Genomic DNA, 17,931 nt, shown 5'->3' with positions numbered 1-17,931 from the left:
AGAGAGATGCAAAAGCTCTTGGGGTCATCCAAAATGCTATCTCACATGAAATTTTTCCGAGAATATCGAATGAGACAAGTGCCAAATCAGCTTGTGATGTGTTGGAGAAAGTCTACAGAGGCTCTACTAAGGTAAGGACTGTCAAACTCCAATCTTTGAGAAGAGATTTTGAGTATATAAGAATGAAAGATGATGAATTGCTAGATGATTACCTGAGTAGATTGTCTGAGATTATTAATCAAATGAAAAGCTATGGTGAAATCTTGTCTGATGAGAGAATAGTTCAGAAGTATCAATTAGCTTGCCAAGAAAGTATGACAACATAGTTTCAATCATAGAGGAGACTAAGGATTTGTCAACTTTGAGTGTTGAAGAATTGATTGGTTCTCTCAAAGGTTTTGCTCAGAGATTATCTAGGCATGACAACAATGATGTAGAAAATGCTTTCCAAACACTTACAGTGAATCCAAAAACTCAAGCTAGTTCAAGTCCAAGCAAAGCCAAGTCCAACAAGAATTGGAAAGGCAAAAATAAAGTTTGGGAAGGAAAAGGTAATTTTGAAGAGAAGAAAAAGGTTGAGAAGAGTTTGTATGTTTCGAAGTGCAAAATTTGTGACAAAGCTCATTCCGGTGAATATTGGTTCAAAAGAAAAGTGAAATTCCACAAGTGTAGCAGATTCAGGCATATGCAAAAGGATTGTACCTACAAAGATAATCAGTTTGCTCACTACACCAAAGCAGAAAATGAAGAAACCAATATGTTTTATGTTGGTCATGATACAACCGTCCAAGAAGAAGCTAAAGTTTGGTTTGTGGACAGCGGCTGTAGCAATCATATGACAGCAAATAAGAACATTCTCCATAATGTTGACACTACAAACCTAACCCGAGTGAAGATGGGAAATGGGTAGCTAGTCGATACATTGGGAAGAGGTACTATTGCCGTGCATACGAAGAATGGAAAGATGTTCATCAAGGATGTCATGTTAGTTCCTGATTTGAAGCAAAATTTGCTAAGTCTTGGACAACTCATTGAGCATGGCTACTACTTATATTTTGGAGACAATACTTGCAAGATATATGATAGGAGGAATCGTTAACAACTCTTGGCTAAGATTGAGATGAGGAAGAGTAGAAGCTTTCCTCTCACAATTGAGTATGCAACTCAATCTGCATTCAAGATGGAAGTGCAAGAAGATTCAAAGCTATGGCATAAAAGGCTTGGCCACTTGAGTTTTCAAAGTCTTAAGAAGCTACAAGAAAAAGAAATGGTGCATGGGTTGCCGAGTATCCAAGAAAATGAAGAAATCTGTGAAGGGTGTGCACTTGGGAAACATCATAGAGATTCATTTCCACATGGTAAAGCTTGGAGAGCAAAAGCTCCATTGGAATTGATTCATACAGTTGTTTGCGGACCCATGAAGACCTCTACTCAAGTGGGAAACAGGTATTTCCTAATCTTTGTGGATGATTATTTTAGAATGACTTGGGTATACTTTCTAAGACAGAAATCAGAAGTGTTCTCAATCTTCAAGAAGTTTCAAGCTATGGTTGAGCGACAATCTGGTTATCTAATCAAAGTTCTTAGAAGTGACAGAGGAGGAGAGTATACATCCACAGAATTTGATAAGTTTTGTCAAGATATTGGCTTGGAAAGACAACTTACTGTTAGCTACACTCCACAACAAAATGGAGTAGCTGAGAGAAAAAACAAAACCATAGTCGAAATGGCTAAGGCAATGTTACATGACAAGGGAATACCTCAATATTTGTGGGGTGAGGCAGTTAATATAGCGGTCTACTTGATGAATAGGCATCCAACATTGGCAGTTGAAGATAAGACACCATTTGAGGCATGGAGTGGAAGAAAGCCTTCCGTGAATCATTTGAGAGTGTTTGGGTCAATCTGCTTTTCTTATGTTCCGAAAGAACTAAGACAAAAACTTGATGAGTCAAGTGAAAGATGCATTTTCGTAGGCTATGCTTCATACACAAAAGGGTACAGACTCTACAATTTAAAAAAGAAGAAAGTTGTGGTTTGTAGAGATGTTCTTTTTAGTGAGAAATCTTCGTGGGATTGGAATCAAGCAACCATCCGAGATGAATCTGCACTAATTAGAATTGAAGAAGAAAATAAACCAAATGAGGAAGAAATTGAGCCAGAAATTCCACAATTATCACCTGAAAACAGTCCTTAAGTTCACTCTCCTACACCTTTAAGTCCAAGTTCAACGCCGGTTTGGTTAAGGAGCTTAAATGAAGTCTATGAAAGCTGCAATTTTTGTGTTGAAGAACTAGAAAACTTTGATGATGCAGTGAAAGAAAAGACTTGAAAGGCTGCAATGCAAGAGGAGATCAATGTCATTGTGAAAAACAAGACATGGGAACTAGTGGACAGACCTTGTGACAACTCCGTCATTGGAGTGAAGTGGATTTATAAGACTAAGCTCAATCAAGATGGTTCCGTTCAAAGGAACAAAGCTAGATTGGTAGCAAAAGGTTATTCTCTGAAACCTGGGATTGATTTCCAAGAAACATTTGCACCGGTAGCTAGGCATGAAACAATCAGAGGCCTTATTTCCGTAGTTGCTCAGAAGAGGTGGTTTCTACACCAACTTGATGTCAAGTCGGCTTTCCTAAATGGAGTCCTAAAAGAAGAGGTGTTCATTGATCAACCTCAAGGATTTGTTCTTAGGCTTTCCTAAATGGAGTCCTAAAAGAAGAGGTGTTCGTTGATCAACCTCAAGGATTTGTTCTTAAAGGACAAGAGCACAAGGTGTATAAGCTTAAGAAGGCACTTTATGGCCTGAAACAAGCTCCGAGAGCATGGTGTGGAGAGATCGACTCATATTTCAATGAAAGAGGTTTTCAAAGAAGTGAGAATGAACCTGCCCTCTATGTCAAAACAGAAGGTATTTCAGATATCCTTATTGTTTCCTTATATGTTGATGATTTGGTTTATACTGGAAGTAGTCATAATATGATCTTGAATTTCAAGAATGACATGATGAGGAAATATGAGATGAGTGATCTAGGCATGTTGCATTATTTTTTGGGAATTAGTATCATTCAATCAAATGATGGTATCTTTATTACTCAAAAGAACTATGCAAAAACACTTCTAGAAAAGTTCAAAATGGTTGGTTGTAAGCCTGTTGCAACACCTCTAGTTGTGAATGAAAAGTTTCAAAGAGAAGATGGTAGTGGTGATGCTGATGAATCTGTGTATAGAAGCCTAGTTGGGAGTTTGTTGTATTTGACAGCGACTAGACCTGATATTATGTATGCTGCAAGCTTGTTGTCCAAATTTATGCACAAGCCTACTTGCATTCACTATGGAGCTGCAAAGAGTATCCTAAGATACATACAAGGTACACTTGACTTTGGTATTATGTATGAAAGGAATGTTGAGCCAAAATTGTATGGGTTCTGCGATAGTGACTGGGGAGGTAGTGTGGATGACTTGAAGAGCACATCTGGCTATACTTTTACACTAGGGACTGGTGTATTCTCTTGGGCATCTAAGAAACAGAAATCAGTTGCACTATCAACGGCAGAGGTTGAGTATGTGTCGGCTTCAATTGCAACTTCTCAAGCAGTGTGGCTGAGAAGAATTATGCAAGATTTTGGTGAGAAACAAGAATCAGCAACTCATATCCTTTGTGACAATAAGTTAGCTATTGCCATGAGCAAGAATCCTGTCTGTCATGGTAAATCAAAGCATATTGCTCTGAAGCATCACTACATCAGAGGTGCTGTGGAAGACAAGGAAATGGATGTGCTCTACTGCAAGATAGAAGATCAAGTTGCTGATATCTTCACCAAGGCATTACCAAATGACAGATTCATCTACCTAAGAGAACTTTTGGGAGTGAAGCAGCAAAGCATTAAGAGGAAGTGTTAAAAGTTAATGCTTTACTTAAATTGATTATGTGTAAAAGGGCTGACTGTTGCCTTTATCAGTCGACTCATTCTCTTTATCAGTCGACCCAATTACTTCAGTCAGCTTATGTATTAAGCCATATATATCAGAAATATCTAAATGAAAATATAAGATCTTTGTTTTAAGAAAAAGCATCAACCCTCTGTTTCCAAAGCTCTCTGCACTCTGTTTCTTTGATTTTCAATCTTTATTATTTTATTCAAGTTTTATTAATGATGAAAGATTGTCTAAATACCAACACTTTATTTCAAAAGGAAGTTTTATTTGGACTCAACTATCTTATTTTAACTTCCAACTAGAAAATTTTCTCCAGTAAACTTCTAAATTTGCTCTTAAATAATTAAGAATAAGAAAAAAGAAAGAAATAAATATTAGTTAGTAGTACTAGTATTGTGTCCGGAGAAGGAGCAAGTGGCAAGACAATTAAGCAACTAGTTTAGTCTAAGGGCTGGTTTGGTATTGCTGTGCTTTGAAAAAAAGTTGCTGTGAAAATAAGCGGCTGTGCTGTGAGAATAAGCGGCTGTGAAATAAATCAGCAGAGTGTTTGGTAAACTTTTTTGTAAAAGTGCTTTTGGAAAAAAAAAAAGCAGTCTAATAGTAGGTATTTTCATTAAAGAAACACTGTGCTCCGTGTGCTTTGAAAAAAAGCCAGTTTTCCAAAGCTGCAAATAGCAGCTTCAGCTTTTTCCTTTGATTTCAGCTTATTCTCACAGCAGCTTCCAAAATAAGCCATTTTTTTTCAGTTTACCAAACACCTAAAACCCTCACAACTTTTTTTCATGGATGTTTTTTTTAAGCACCTCACTCCCAAACTAGGTCTAAGTCTAGCCTAGTGTTGTCTGTGTTGTTGGAAATGAAAAGGAGATGCCATGGCTGGTAACGCCCTTTCCATCTCTGCAGGTAACTCCGACTCACTTGGTTTCATTTCATATTTTGGTTTTATTTGTTAACTGGTAATTCCGTGATTGGTAGCCTTTGATTTAATTTACGAACCAAATGTAAATGTGGGAATTGCAGATTGTTGGAATTGCAGTTTATAGTTCTCTTGTGGTGGTCTTCTACACATTCCTTGAATTTTTCCTCGGAAATAGAATCGTCGAAATCACAGTCCGTCTTTTCCTTTGTGGTACTCTACTCTACTCCACTCTTCTCTATCAATCCATATCAGCATGACATCTCATATCCGAGTGAATTAATTTTCTTTGAAATTTGAAATGTCAATTTCAGGCTGTTTCGGTCATGTTTCTCCTCATAAGGTGCACAGCCACTGACCCAACTGACAGAGCCAGCCTTAAGAAGAAGAACAAGAAGAAACCTCAAGGTGGCAAAGGCCTTCCAAAGCTCAAGTACGGCTTCCTTCTCGGGTAGATTGTAGTGAGCTTCTTTAGGAGGGTGGAGAGGAAGATCCCATGGAAGACCGTCGCTCAGTTGGATCCTTTGCTCCCGTTTCCCTTTGTCCTCATAAAAGAAGAAGCTGTCTCTCCTGATTTAAGGGACGACATTTCTTTCTGTGCACTCTGCGACTTTGAGGTAACGGATTAAATCCCTAATCCTAATCCGAGCTTAGATATCTCACTCTCATCATATAATTTGTATTTACACAAGTAATTGTAATTCTGTTTTGCAGGTGAAAAAACACGGCAAGCACTGCAGGACCTGCAACCGTTGTGTTGATAGCTTTGACCACTACTGCCGGGTGAGAAATTGTTACAATTCCTTTTCTTCTCATTCAATTTAGAAATTCAAATATCAAGTAGTTAGGATATGTTATTCAAAACTGAAAATAAAATTCAATTGTTCTTCTCTTCCAGTAGTTAAACAACGGAAAATAAAATTCAATTGTTCTTCTCTTCCAGTGGTTAAACAACTGCATCGGAAAAAAGAACTACACCACATTCATTCTCCTTACGATTTTCCTTTTGTTATTGGTAAGTTACATTAATTGACAGCTCCCTCATTAGTATCTCGGTTTATATGCCGAGGGACAGGTCCAACTCAGGAAAAGTCTATATCTTACACGGCATATACATACAGCCTTCCCTAGTTTTGCATCTTCAGATTTCAGAAGGCATGCAAGTCTATTTGCAGCATGACTTATGGGATAAATTGCTATTCTAAGTTTCAGAACAACCAAAGGCTGTCCATAAGAACTGATAGCGATCCTCAGCCTTTTACCTCAACTAAGAAACAAGGCTTCCATGTCAGCATTGACCCCTGAAGGCTGACGAAGTTGAGTACAGAGAAAGCATCGATAACAGCAGAGAAAGCCAGAGGATGGATTGTGAAACAGAAGCCGCCTACAGAAGAGGATTCATTGAACCATTACCGTTAGAGACCAAATGTCGACCATTGATGACGAGCACAGATAAAGGCACGACCACTGCTGTAGGATCAGGCTTAACACTTCTCATATCCAAAGGGTGGATGCCAGGGTCACCCGGCGGAAAGTTTTCAAGCCCAAGAAGGCGGGTTTCTGGTTCACTGACTATGTTCTCTGGCACTGTGCCCTCACCAAAGCACAAGTACCGAAACAACTTTGAATTGAACTTGATGGAGGTGTCGAGGAAGCTGGAAACCTACATATCAAGGCAGGTTCTATGTTCTGTTACGTAGAAGAATGGGAGTGAGGCGTCCCCGAGATAGGGAGGATTGTGTTAAATAGAAATTGATTCTCAGCCTTTGAGAAAGCATCATTCGCCACCTGTGTGTGTATACCCACGATATCTTATGTGGATTTTCTTGGAGATTAATGTATATGCACGCTTAAAATTAGTATACCTCCCGTTGCCATTGGATGTAATTCTTTTAAACACTACATCGCTGCGCTCTTGTGTGCGGGAAGCAACTGTCAACAGTTTTATTTTTCTTTTTATGCTAAAGTTACACTATATGCTTCATTGAAGTAAAAGAAAGCTAACTATAAATTAGAATGTTCATAAATCATTGCTGGAAGACTCCTATGATGTGAGTTTTCTGATGGTTTTCGACCCAGCAACATGATACTTGTTTTTTTTTTTTTTTCCGAATTTCTGCAGTGTGCACTGTATTACTTGAAAAGCAAAGAGAAGAAATAATAGTGCACTCAATTATTAATTGTTACTCTGCACATATTTACAAGAAATATAATTTTTCAGTACCATCTTCCAAGGCACAAACCACAAATTGGCAACTCCGCTTAACATCTAATGTCGGGCATTATTTTCTCCATCGGTGCAGTGGGATGATGTACTGGGAAATGGAAAGGATCAAATTTGCAGCAATCACAGAAGGCGACTTTCATTAAATCTACCAAGATAGCCACCGAGCACCTCTGTTTTGATTACTGGAAGAAATCCATATGTCATCAGATAGAGAGTAACAATCTGAATAATGCCGTGGGGAGATATTCTTCTTGAGAGGCGCACAAGTTTCTGGAGAAACTAGGTCGGAATATCCTTGAACAGAAGAGCATTTCCATGGAGATTTTGAGCTCACGTTAAGGGTAATATTAGATAGGCAAATGTTCAGAAATTTTTCACCTTCTAAACCCTCTAGGAGACCAGCAGTTTTGATATTCTCTCCTATGATATTTTTAAAAGTAATTCTCTCTACTTTAGGGAGGGCATTTGGGTTGTAAAACTCATCTGGGTGCTCCCCATACTGACTGGTGAACCTTAAAGCTATGCCTACGCCATCCAAGTTCATGTTTGATATATATATATTTCTCACATAACCACCCCTTCCTGGGGAGGTCTTTATCCTGATACCTGTTTTAGAACCGAAAAAGTGAAGGTCTTCTACATGAACTTCTGACACACCTCCCGACATCTCACTTCCAATTGCAATTCCAGCGCTTGTTTCAGTTTTACCGGTAATCCTGTGAATAATTATGTTTCTACTGGGTCGACCATATGAAATTCCATACTCATCCCACCCACTTTTGATGGAAATCAGATCATCACCAGTGCTAATATAACAGTCTTCAATGCACACATTATCTGAAGAATCTGGATGCATTATAATGGATGGGTAAGAACAAATTTGTTTGCTTGTAGTTTACAGCTGCTAAATGAAGGTAGAATGCAGATTAAAGTTGATGCAGTTGGTCAGAAATGAAAGTGATATTATGTGCTTTTTTGACACTCAGAAATTTTCAAGTGGGAGAATGAGGAAACGATGACGGATAATACGGTTTTCACATGCAAAACTATGATGTTTTCCATGCTCTAGAGTCTATACCGAGAAGTTAAACAAAACGCCCCATAGCCTTTTACAAGTACTTTTCAAGTTTTGACATTTATATGACAATCAACCATTAGTGATTCGCATTTCTAATTGCTTAAACTAAGAAAATGTTATCTTCATAATGAAAAGGAGATTCTGGTTATTCACCTGGATCAATCCCATCTGTGTTTGGAGACTTGAGAGGAGCAAGGATTGTCAGATTCTGGATAGTTACATGGCTGTTCAATCAGAAAAATAGCCTCAACTCCTCACTCTAATTCATAGAATCTTTACCCTTTTCCATAGTATTCATATAATACTCAAAACACTTGAAATCTACCAAGCAAGGAAGAAAGATGATATTCAATCCTTGTGGATAAATCATAAAACTAACCTGCAATATACCGGGTGAATGGTCCAAAATGGTGAATTTAGGAAGGTCAAGTTTGAGATGACAACCCCAGTTGAGTTTATCAATTCCAACAAATGGGGCCTCGTATAATTCAGGGTTTTGCTATGGAACCAATCCCACCAGATGCTACCTTGGCCATCAATGGTACCATTATCACCTGCATGATAGAGTAGCAACATCTATAAATCAAACAAAGTGTATGTATACCAGAGACGATTCATCATCAAATACTACCAACCTGTTATGATAATGTCTGTCAAATCGCATCCATAGATGAGACTTCGATGTCTTCCTCCTGCCAACTCCCTTCCTCGACCGTACGATGGTAATGGTTCAACAATTGGCCAATCATCGGATTTCTGAAACATTACAGAAGAAGTTATTCAGTATTATGAGCTAAAGTATTTTTAACATGGCCACAAGGTCAAAACAGATACCAGTGCCCTATTGGAATTGGAGTTCAACTCTTATCTGGAAAGGAGACTGAAGATAATGTATACTTTTGGGACTAGCAATGAACCAATAATGATCACAATAAATAAGCTATCCTGAATGCACAATACACTTGGCAATTTCTCACTAAGAGCATTTCAGAATTCTTATAATAAGCTTAGTATGGACACTAGTGTTAGGGTTGTGGCTACCAACTTACCAAAAGATTTAAAAGTTATTTTTCCTTTCAATCTCTCACAAAAAGTGACCGTTTTCGCTACCTAGGATCTATCTTGCAAGAGAATGGAGAATTAGATGGAGATCTCAACCATAGAATACAAGCTGGATGGATGAAGTGTAAGAGTGCATCCGGCGTGTTGTGTGACCGTCGTAGGCCACTGAAGCTCAAGGGAAAATTTTATAGGACGGCAATAAGGCCAGCGATGTTGTATGGCACAGAATGTTTGGCGGTGAAGCATCAACACGTACACAAAATGGGTGTAGCGGAGATGAGGATGCTTCGTGGGATGTATGGGCACACGATAAAGGATAAGATTGGGAATGAGGATATCCGAGGTAAAGTAGGAGTAGCCAAAATTGAAGGAAATATGAGAGAAAATCGGTTCCGGTGGTTTGGACATGTGCAAAGAAGGCCTACTGATGCTCCGGTTCGAAAATGTGACTACGGGACAGAGGTTCAGGGCCGAAGGGGTAGAGGAAGACCTAGGAAAACTTTGGAAGAGACCCTAAGAAAAGACTTGAGTACTTGGATCTAACGGAGGACATGACACAAAACCGAGCGCAATGGCGTTCTAGGATTCATATAGCCGACCCCACTTAGTGGGAAAAGGCTTTGTTGTTGTTGTTGTTGTTGTAACCTCTCATGGAGATGTTAGGTATGGCTTAAAGTATGGAGAGGGTTGTAGTTGTTTATTTCTCCTACTTTCTTCCATCTATGTATTCTGGTCCTTTGTAAATCTTACACAAATATCAATATACAACTTCTTTTATCAAAATTGACACGTTCCTACAATACAATATACTGAGGAGTCTGTTTTAGTTTAATTACAACAAATGAATCAAAAGTGAGCCGAAGCTGCGGACAAATGTACCGAGAGAGGGCTAGCATCAACCAATCAGGTTGCATTGTCTTTGTATATGTGTGTGTGTGTATTGCAAAATGCAAGCATATTCACAAATTTTTGTTGAACTGATTGGAAAGAAGGTGAGCGGAAGATTACCGTTGATCCAAGAATGACAGCGTCCTTATCCAACCAGAGGGTTAGATGACTGATGAGACGGAAGCTTCCTGTCAACCAGCGGCCAGCAGGGACAAAAAGCTTGGCCCCACCCTTGCGTGTGAAAGAGTTGAGATAGAAGACGGCATTCTGAAAGGCTTTTGTGTTGAGAGTGACCCCATCTCCTACAGCGCCAAATTCAGTGATGGCGACACTGTGAGGTCGAATTTCCCCAGAGTTGGCCTGATTGCTGCACTTTGGGCTGCCTTTGACAGACGACGGAGCAGCAGCGCCTAGCAATGCAAGTAGCAGAAGCACGTCCACCACCTGAACACACGTAACTTTGACTTTGAGATGAATCTCGATAAAGAGAGCATTTAGCATGCTAAGAATTGGTATAATTTGATGTTGAAGTGAGTCACAAACGAACCAAAGGACGGAATTTGATGGTTTCTCTCAAAAAAAATTATAGTTAATCAAACAAGACTTAAGGAACTGACAGTGACAGTGAGAGTGGAAGAAGAAGAAGAAGATGTCGTCGTCCTCATCATAGCATAGCATATGAAGGAAGGAAGGAGATGATCCAAGCAGCTTCAGCTTCCCAGCCTTTCCTTTCCTTGTGACTTGTGAGCAGAAGAAGGAAGGAGATCACCACCCCCACCCAAAATTAAGAGGATAATAAGAAAATCACTGAAATCTCCATGGATATCTGCTCATCTGCTCAATTGCACTTTTCAATTCATGTCATCATGTGACATTGGATACCGACAAAAAGCGAGTATTGTAATTGTGGCTACCGATGGATGCCTTTTCTTTTCTTCCCCGTTTTGTCAATATTACTCTTTACTTGCTCCAAATCCAACTCTCCTTCCTTTTTCCTTTGTAATTCCCTCAATTTTATTAGTTTTGGGTTTCTTTCTCCCTTTCTTCTGAAACAAGAGCCTGAGTCTTTTGACTTGACCTGAAAAATTTGCCAACGAAACCAATGTCATATTTTCCATTCATTTATTTTTTTCCAACTCTCATATGAGTCATAACAAATATTAAATTGTAACAAAATACATATAAACAAATAAGACTTTATACACAGTTTTCCATCTGTATCTTTTCCGTTCCGTTCGATGCACTTCAAAAATGAGGTTACAAACTCTTTTTCTTTTAACAAAATTAATATGAAAGATGTTTTTAGAGTAACAATTAATAGTTTCTTAAAACAAAGGAGAGTTTTCCCGGCCTTTAGAAAGAATGAATAACCGTGACTTGTCATCAATTGTTTTTTTATAAAAAAAGAAAAAAAATTTAAAAAATAAATAATTAAAAAAAAATAAGGAAGGAGAGACAGGACAACAAATTATTATTAGTAGCATCTTGGGCTTGGCTTCCGAGTCCACAAGCCTTTTCTTATCTGTTTCTGTAGGCCTAAAGCTTGGCGCTTCTATTGGGGCACCCACCCTTTCTTCCTTCTTTCCCGTTTTGCTAAAACCTTAAGTAGGTTAGGCTGGTTGAGGTTTTTCGTCGAGCAGTCGGTGTGCGTAAACATGCCGCCCAGAAACAAAAACTCTCAAGGGCATTCCAAATCTGCCTTTCTCCCTCAAGACCAAGAGTACGTGCCTCCTTTCTCCTTTGAGTATTTGATGCGTTTTGAGTTCCAATTATTTTCGACATATCGATTGTTAACAACTTACTTAATCTCTGCTAAATATGTAGCTTGTATGAAGGGGAACGTCTCGATCGTCTTCTCCAACAAATTCAGAGGTCAATAGCTTTAAACTTGAGTGAGACTTGTCATCATTAACGACAACATTAGTCTAATGTTTTTTTTTTTTTTTTTTTTGTAATACAGAAGAATAGAGTCAACAAGACTTGAGGATGGCAAGTCATTACCAGAAAAGATATGGTTCAAGGTTTGTGTATCTTCTGTTTGATAAGGTGTCTTTTTTCTTTTCGTTATTTAATTGACGGGAAGAGAGATTTGAAGTTGAGCCATCTTCCAACACTGCGACTGCGAGTAGAACTAGAAATAATATTACTTAGAACAAGTTTGATAATTCATAAAATTGAATAATTGTATTATGTTTGTAGAAACTATTCGCAATAGGGGTGAATGACGTGACTCGCGTGCTTGAACGCATGCCACCAACAGCAAGAGCAAGCAGCTTGGCAGGTAAAGCAGCATGCATTGAGCTTCAGGCTGTTGTGATCGCATATGATTGCAATCCACGATGGCTGTCAAAGCACCTGCCAAGCTTGGCTCTTTCAAGGAAGGTCCCAATCATCTTTCTCAAAGATAACAAGGGAGCTTCGTTGAGATTGGGTCAACTTTTCAAACTTAAAACAGCCATTGCCATTGGAGTTAAGGTAGCCCTTGTTCTACTTCCTTAGAAACGCATTCAGTGCTCCAACATAAGCCATTTCCTTTGAATTGTACGTTCTTCTGTTTTGCAGGCTAAAGGAAATGCCATCAATCTACTTTTTGAGGAGATTCTTAGTGGTAATACAATGCAACTCGGTGTCGGAAGTGAATGCCTCAACTCTTCTCAAATGCTTAACACAACACAAGGAAAAGTCCAGAGATGAGCCTCCTCTGTGTATAGATGTTGAAGATAACAGTTGCAGGTGCTGTTTCTGTTTCAGTGACTGTATTGTATCCATGTATGCCTGATTATGCAGTTAACTTGTTATGAAGAACCCAATGAAAGGAACAAAGATACAGTAATCTTGTAATTTCTATAAAGCTTTTTATCCAAAATGGTCCTTGAATTGAGATTGAAAATCAATAGAAATGCCCCTGAGATTGTCCATCATCCATTATTTTAGTCATTCCATTAAAAACTTCGTTAAGTGTCCCGAAGCTCTTGGCCGGAAGTTTGGGCAATTTTCAAAGCATCGTAACTCAATTGTTTCTTAATCAAATTCGACCCATAATATATCAAAATGAAGATAAGAAAGTGTAAAACAAGATTATACCTATTTGGAAGCCCAATAGTTGCCGGAGATGGCCGGAAAATAACCTGAAATGTGACTGGTCTGCAGGAAAACTGGAAAACTCGTCGAAAACTGGGTAAACTTTAAACGTTCATAACTTCTTCAATTCTCAACGACATCGAGTGATTCAAAAATAAAAATCATACTTTTCGACGAGACGAAGAGAATGATACATTTCTCGAAGGTTAACGCGTCATTGTTTGGCCGGAAAACGACTTGAAAATGGCTGTCTTAGTCATCGAGTTAGCCGTTTTCAAGCTGTTTTCCGGTCAAACCACGACGAGTTAGCCGTCACGAAAGGTATCATTCTCTTTGTCTCGTCAAGAAGTATGATTTTTTTTAAATCACTTCGTTGAGTATTGAAGAAGTTATGAACGTTTAAAATTTACTCAGTTTTCTAGTTTTCCCATTGACCAATCACCTTTCAGGCTATTTTCCAATCATCTCCGGCAACCGTTGGGCTTCCAAATACTTATAATTTTGTTCTACACTTTCCTATCTTCATTTTGATATATTATGGGTCGAATTTTGTTAAGAAACAATTGAGTTATAAAGCTTTGAAAACTGCCCAAACTTTCGACCAAGAGCTCCGGAGCACTTAATGAAAATTTTAACGGAATGACCAAAATAATGGATGGTGGACAATCTCAGAGACCATTTCTATTGATTTTCAATCTCAGGGACCAAAGTGATGTGTTATGCATATCTCAGTAACCATTTTGCATTTTGGCTAAAAAGCCTTTCTATAATTATGATCATGGTAAGTGTTACAACAAATTTCCTAATTTTAGTTCTAATTTTCGTAATGCAGTAGACAGAACCACCTCCCCCTTTTCCTATTCTTAAAAAACACGTTTGGAGATTTAACACCCTATTCTCCAAATTTTACTTTGCAACAATTGTACAGTAATATATATACCAATCAACACAATGGAATGAAGCTTCCATTTCTCCGCACCTTCCTTTCATCTTCTCCAGAAATAACCATTTATGCCCGTGTAGATGTTAAGCACTAGATTGGGGGGTCGCAGCTGCTGAAGACTCAGACAGCGCTCACCGGATCAGGGTCATTATTACTCCTATCATTTGTGATAACTTTTCCCGAATTCTTATCCTCTCTTTGGTCGTCCTCCTTCTTTACCATCACCGGCTGAAACTGCCAAATAATAACACCAAAAACAAAACCAGAATTGGAATACTAGGAATATTTGACAAACATGCTTCTTATGAAAAAGTTTTTACTTGACAATTTGATACACACCTGGTAAATGGAATATATAACATTTCTTCTAATCTGTGCCATCATCTCCAAGAAAAGATTATACCCTTCAAGCTTGTATTCGATAAGTGGATCCCACCGAGCATATCCACGTAAACCAACTGCTTGTTGAACAAACTTAAGTGCTTGTAAATGCTCCTTCCACAGGCGATCAATATTGCTCAAAACTAAGAAGCTTTCAGCATCCTTCGTCAAGCCTGGTGCTTTGCTCTAAAAAATATCCTGATATGCGCAGTTCAACAACATTGATAATCAAAATTTTATGCCTTCCAGAAAACTGATATCAAGCCTAGATTACAAAGCCAAGATTAGTAATAGCAAAAGATCACTTGCAGGACTTGGTCTATCAATAGGCAGCATTAAATTTACATTCAGAAAAGGTCACAACAGTAGCATTTGTCAGTAGCAAGTCGCGATTATCTTGGCGAGTATTACACAAAGAACATGCACAAATATTTGTCAGAGTATTCATTCATGGTTAGCACATTTTAGCAGAATCGTAATCATAATTATCAGAAGATTGCCCCTTCTAATTATAATGAAACATTCCTTTGAATGGGCTGAGATCTTAAAATTCTCAATAACCGATCAAACGTCTTCTAATGAAAACTTCTTTTACCGACCCTTTTCTGCAAATATGCTTCACGACCACGAAGACGAAGGTACTCCTGCAAATCTTCATAACTTGAACAATTGCTCCTCAGCAACTCTGGTGCCAAATCATTCAATAGGTAGCAATATCTAAAGCCAAGGAAATATTGTCATTAAAAGTTGTTGATGCACAAAATCAACGAGGACTTTGATACAATAGAAAGTGTCAAGTTTGTGACCTTCACTAGATTGCTCCGGTCACTAGTGTGGATAAGGATGTAAATGGATAGAGACTGAAAAGCAAACACAAGATGTATGTGGTTCACCCAGATTGGCTATGTCCACGGAGTAGAGGAGTTCTCATTAATTGTGAAGGGATTACACAAGTACATAGGTTTAAGCTCTCCTTTAGTGAGTACTAGTGAATGATTTAGTACAAATGACATTAGAGATTATTGTGGGAGAATGATCTCCATTTATAGAAGAGAATTTCTAGTTTTGTTCTGGCCTTGACACGTGTCATGCTGTGATTGGCCTTTGATGTTGTCACGTGTCGCCTAGTGATTGGTCTCTTGGTGTTGACACGTGTCACACTGTGATTGGCCTCTTGGTTGGAGGGAAACTCTTATGGATCATTGACAGTATAACGTTGATCGGTGCTCAATAGTTTCGGGATTGGTCAACTATGGTACAAACAGTGCTCCCCTAAGTTCCCGAGTGAGGGAAGCTCCTCGGTTGGGGACTTGCAAGATCCAAGCCGCTGAGTAATCACGAAACTTCTAAGTACCGAAGTGTGGTATCGTTTTCACTTGCCTTATATGTCTCATAGGTAGATGTGGCATCATCTCTGGAAGTACTTGTCCTCCATCCAGGGGTGGTATCTTTAACCGATGGAGATGCACAAGGTAATGTATCAATTTCACTTGAAGCTTACTTGTAGTATCGAACTTGGTCAAGCGCGATACAAACCCTATAGTAGGAGTCCCCCAAGTCTTTAAATGAAGAGATCCGCCGAAAGAGATGGCAGCCAAGGTAAGCAATCAGAGTTCCAAGCAATCAGTCCCAGATCAGAAGTTTGATTTCGAGTTCTGGCTGATTGTTCTCATTCTCCCTATCTTGCAGGCAATAAGAAGGATAAAGAGAAGAAAAAGGAGAATAGATGATATGAGATACTTTTGCTTTTGAAGAAGTAACTTTCCACAGACTTATTTTTGAATTGGGCTGAAGGGTTTTCTAGTTTTCTCCAGAGTATAAGGCCGACTCAAGAATTTGAGGGTCAAAACAAGTCCATCAAATCAAGAATTCGTTCAACCTTAATGATATGAGATACTTTTGATGCAGACAAAGTAGGGGATGTGGTATGGCGAGGCTTTGCTCTTTGGCGACCTTGATGAGTTGGCTGTTAAGGATTATGTGGCTCTTAGTGTTTAGTGTGCAAGTTCTGTGTCTAAAATGGCCCAACGCCTATGTGCTCGAACCCGCCAAGTTGAATCATTAGCGGCTTAAGTAATAACTCTCAAATAGAAGATCAGAGGGCTCAAGCATGAGAATAAACAGTTACACAGGCTCGCACATGACTATGCTACAAACATGAAGAGGAAGTTTGACCAGTTGCAGGAATCTGATGGTCAGATTTTACTTGATTATTAAGGTTTGTGGGTTTGTTCTAAAGACATTTATTGCCTTCGTCTTCTGGGACTGTACCATATAATGAAGCTCTAAATGATCAACCTTTGGTGCCTCATCCTTTTGGGGTTCTACCCAGTACTGAGACTCTGAATGATCACCCTCTGGTGCCTTCTCTTTCTGGGGCTCTGCCCACTGCTAAGACTTTTCGTGAGCAACATTTGTGAAGGCTTCCTCTTGTTTGTTTATTTTGATTCATGTATATGTACATATTTGTAACTTGAGATATCAATAAATAAGCTTTACTTCATTTCAACATATTGTGTTAAATACACCAAGGCCTCATTCTCTAAGTTCTTTGAATTTTTTTATCTTTTGTTGAAGTTTGTATGTTGAAGCTTTGTGAGTGAAGCATGTAGGTTGAGGTAATACTCCCTTAATTTCCTGAGTGAGGAAAACTTCTCGATTGGAAACTTGAAAAATCCAAGTCACTGAGTAGTCGCGAAACTTTCAATTACCGAGGTGTAGTAGCATATTGATAGGAGCATATTTATGCGACTGAATTAGCTTGTTCTCATGCATTTATGTTGTTATTTCTTAGTTAATTATGTATTTTAAGCTATTTTTGTGTGTTTGTAGGTTCATAAACCTTATGAAGCAATAAGATGCATTTTGGTGCATTTTGGAGCAGTTTTGGGCTTGGAATGAATAGCACATGCATGGAGCAAGGTGGATGGACGAAATTGAAGACTAAAGAGGTTAGAAATGTATTAAAGAGAAAAAAGAATTAATGTAAAACGAACAAAGAGCTCAGCCACAAAAGGGTGTCACTCCACCATTCACCTTTCCATCATTGTCGTGCACCACCATTGCACTCCCTTTGGATTCCTATGTCGTGCATCATCATCCATGTTCCCTCCATTGACTCATTTGTTGCATCATTTCACCTCCCTTTCCTTTCTCTACCATGTGCACAATCATTCATGTTCACTAGCTGCAACACCACTCCATTTTACCCCCATGCTTTGCATCATCACTTAACTTTCACCCTTAAATCATTTCAAACACCACTCATTGCACTCAATTGCTACACCATTCCTTGTTCCCTCCATCATTTCAGATTCTTGCATCATTACATTGAATCATTGCACTCAATTGCTACACCATTCCATGTTCCCCTCCATTGCCATGCACTTCCTCTATAAAAGGAAGTGTGTGTAACA

General features: G+C 38.7%; 2 protein-coding genes and 1 pseudogene across 2 annotated transcripts; 2 read left to right on the top strand and 1 right to left on the bottom strand.

Moving 5' to 3' along the window:
• The first annotated feature begins 4,907 nt into the window (after positions 1-4,907).
• On the top strand, positions 4,908-6,854 carry LOC126582862 (protein S-acyltransferase 18-like; annotated as a pseudogene).
• Positions 6,855-7,006: 152 nt separating this feature from the next.
• On the bottom strand, positions 7,007-11,200 carry LOC126582860 (probable polygalacturonase). Its single transcript, XM_050247088.1, has 6 exons — positions 10,728-11,200; positions 10,231-10,554; positions 8,796-8,916; positions 8,540-8,714; positions 8,314-8,384; positions 7,007-7,928 (listed from the first exon to the last, which is right to left on the bottom strand). Exons 1-6 carry the CDS (start codon positions 10,776-10,778, stop codon positions 7,228-7,230), a joined length of 1,443 nt encoding a protein of 480 aa, XP_050103045.1. The 5' UTR covers positions 10,779-11,200; the 3' UTR covers positions 7,007-7,227.
• Positions 11,201-11,601: 401 nt separating this feature from the next.
• LOC126582864 (uncharacterized) lies at positions 11,602-13,031 on the top strand. Its single transcript, XM_050247093.1, has 5 exons — positions 11,602-11,830; positions 11,935-11,982; positions 12,071-12,131; positions 12,310-12,585; positions 12,673-13,031. The coding sequence occupies exons 1-5, from the start codon at positions 11,766-11,768 to the stop codon at positions 12,802-12,804; spliced, it is 582 nt and encodes a 193-aa protein (XP_050103050.1). The 5' UTR covers positions 11,602-11,765; the 3' UTR covers positions 12,805-13,031.
• The last annotated feature ends 4,900 nt before the right edge of the window (positions 13,032-17,931 follow it).

The sequence above is a fragment of the Malus sylvestris genome, chromosome 9, assembly GCF_916048215.2.
Source record: "Malus sylvestris chromosome 9, drMalSylv7.2, whole genome shotgun sequence".
Lineage (NCBI taxonomy): Eukaryota > Viridiplantae > Streptophyta > Magnoliopsida > Rosales > Rosaceae > Malus > Malus sylvestris.
Note: the sequence above shows the minus strand (reverse complement) of the source record. Positions and strands in the feature narration are given on the sequence as shown.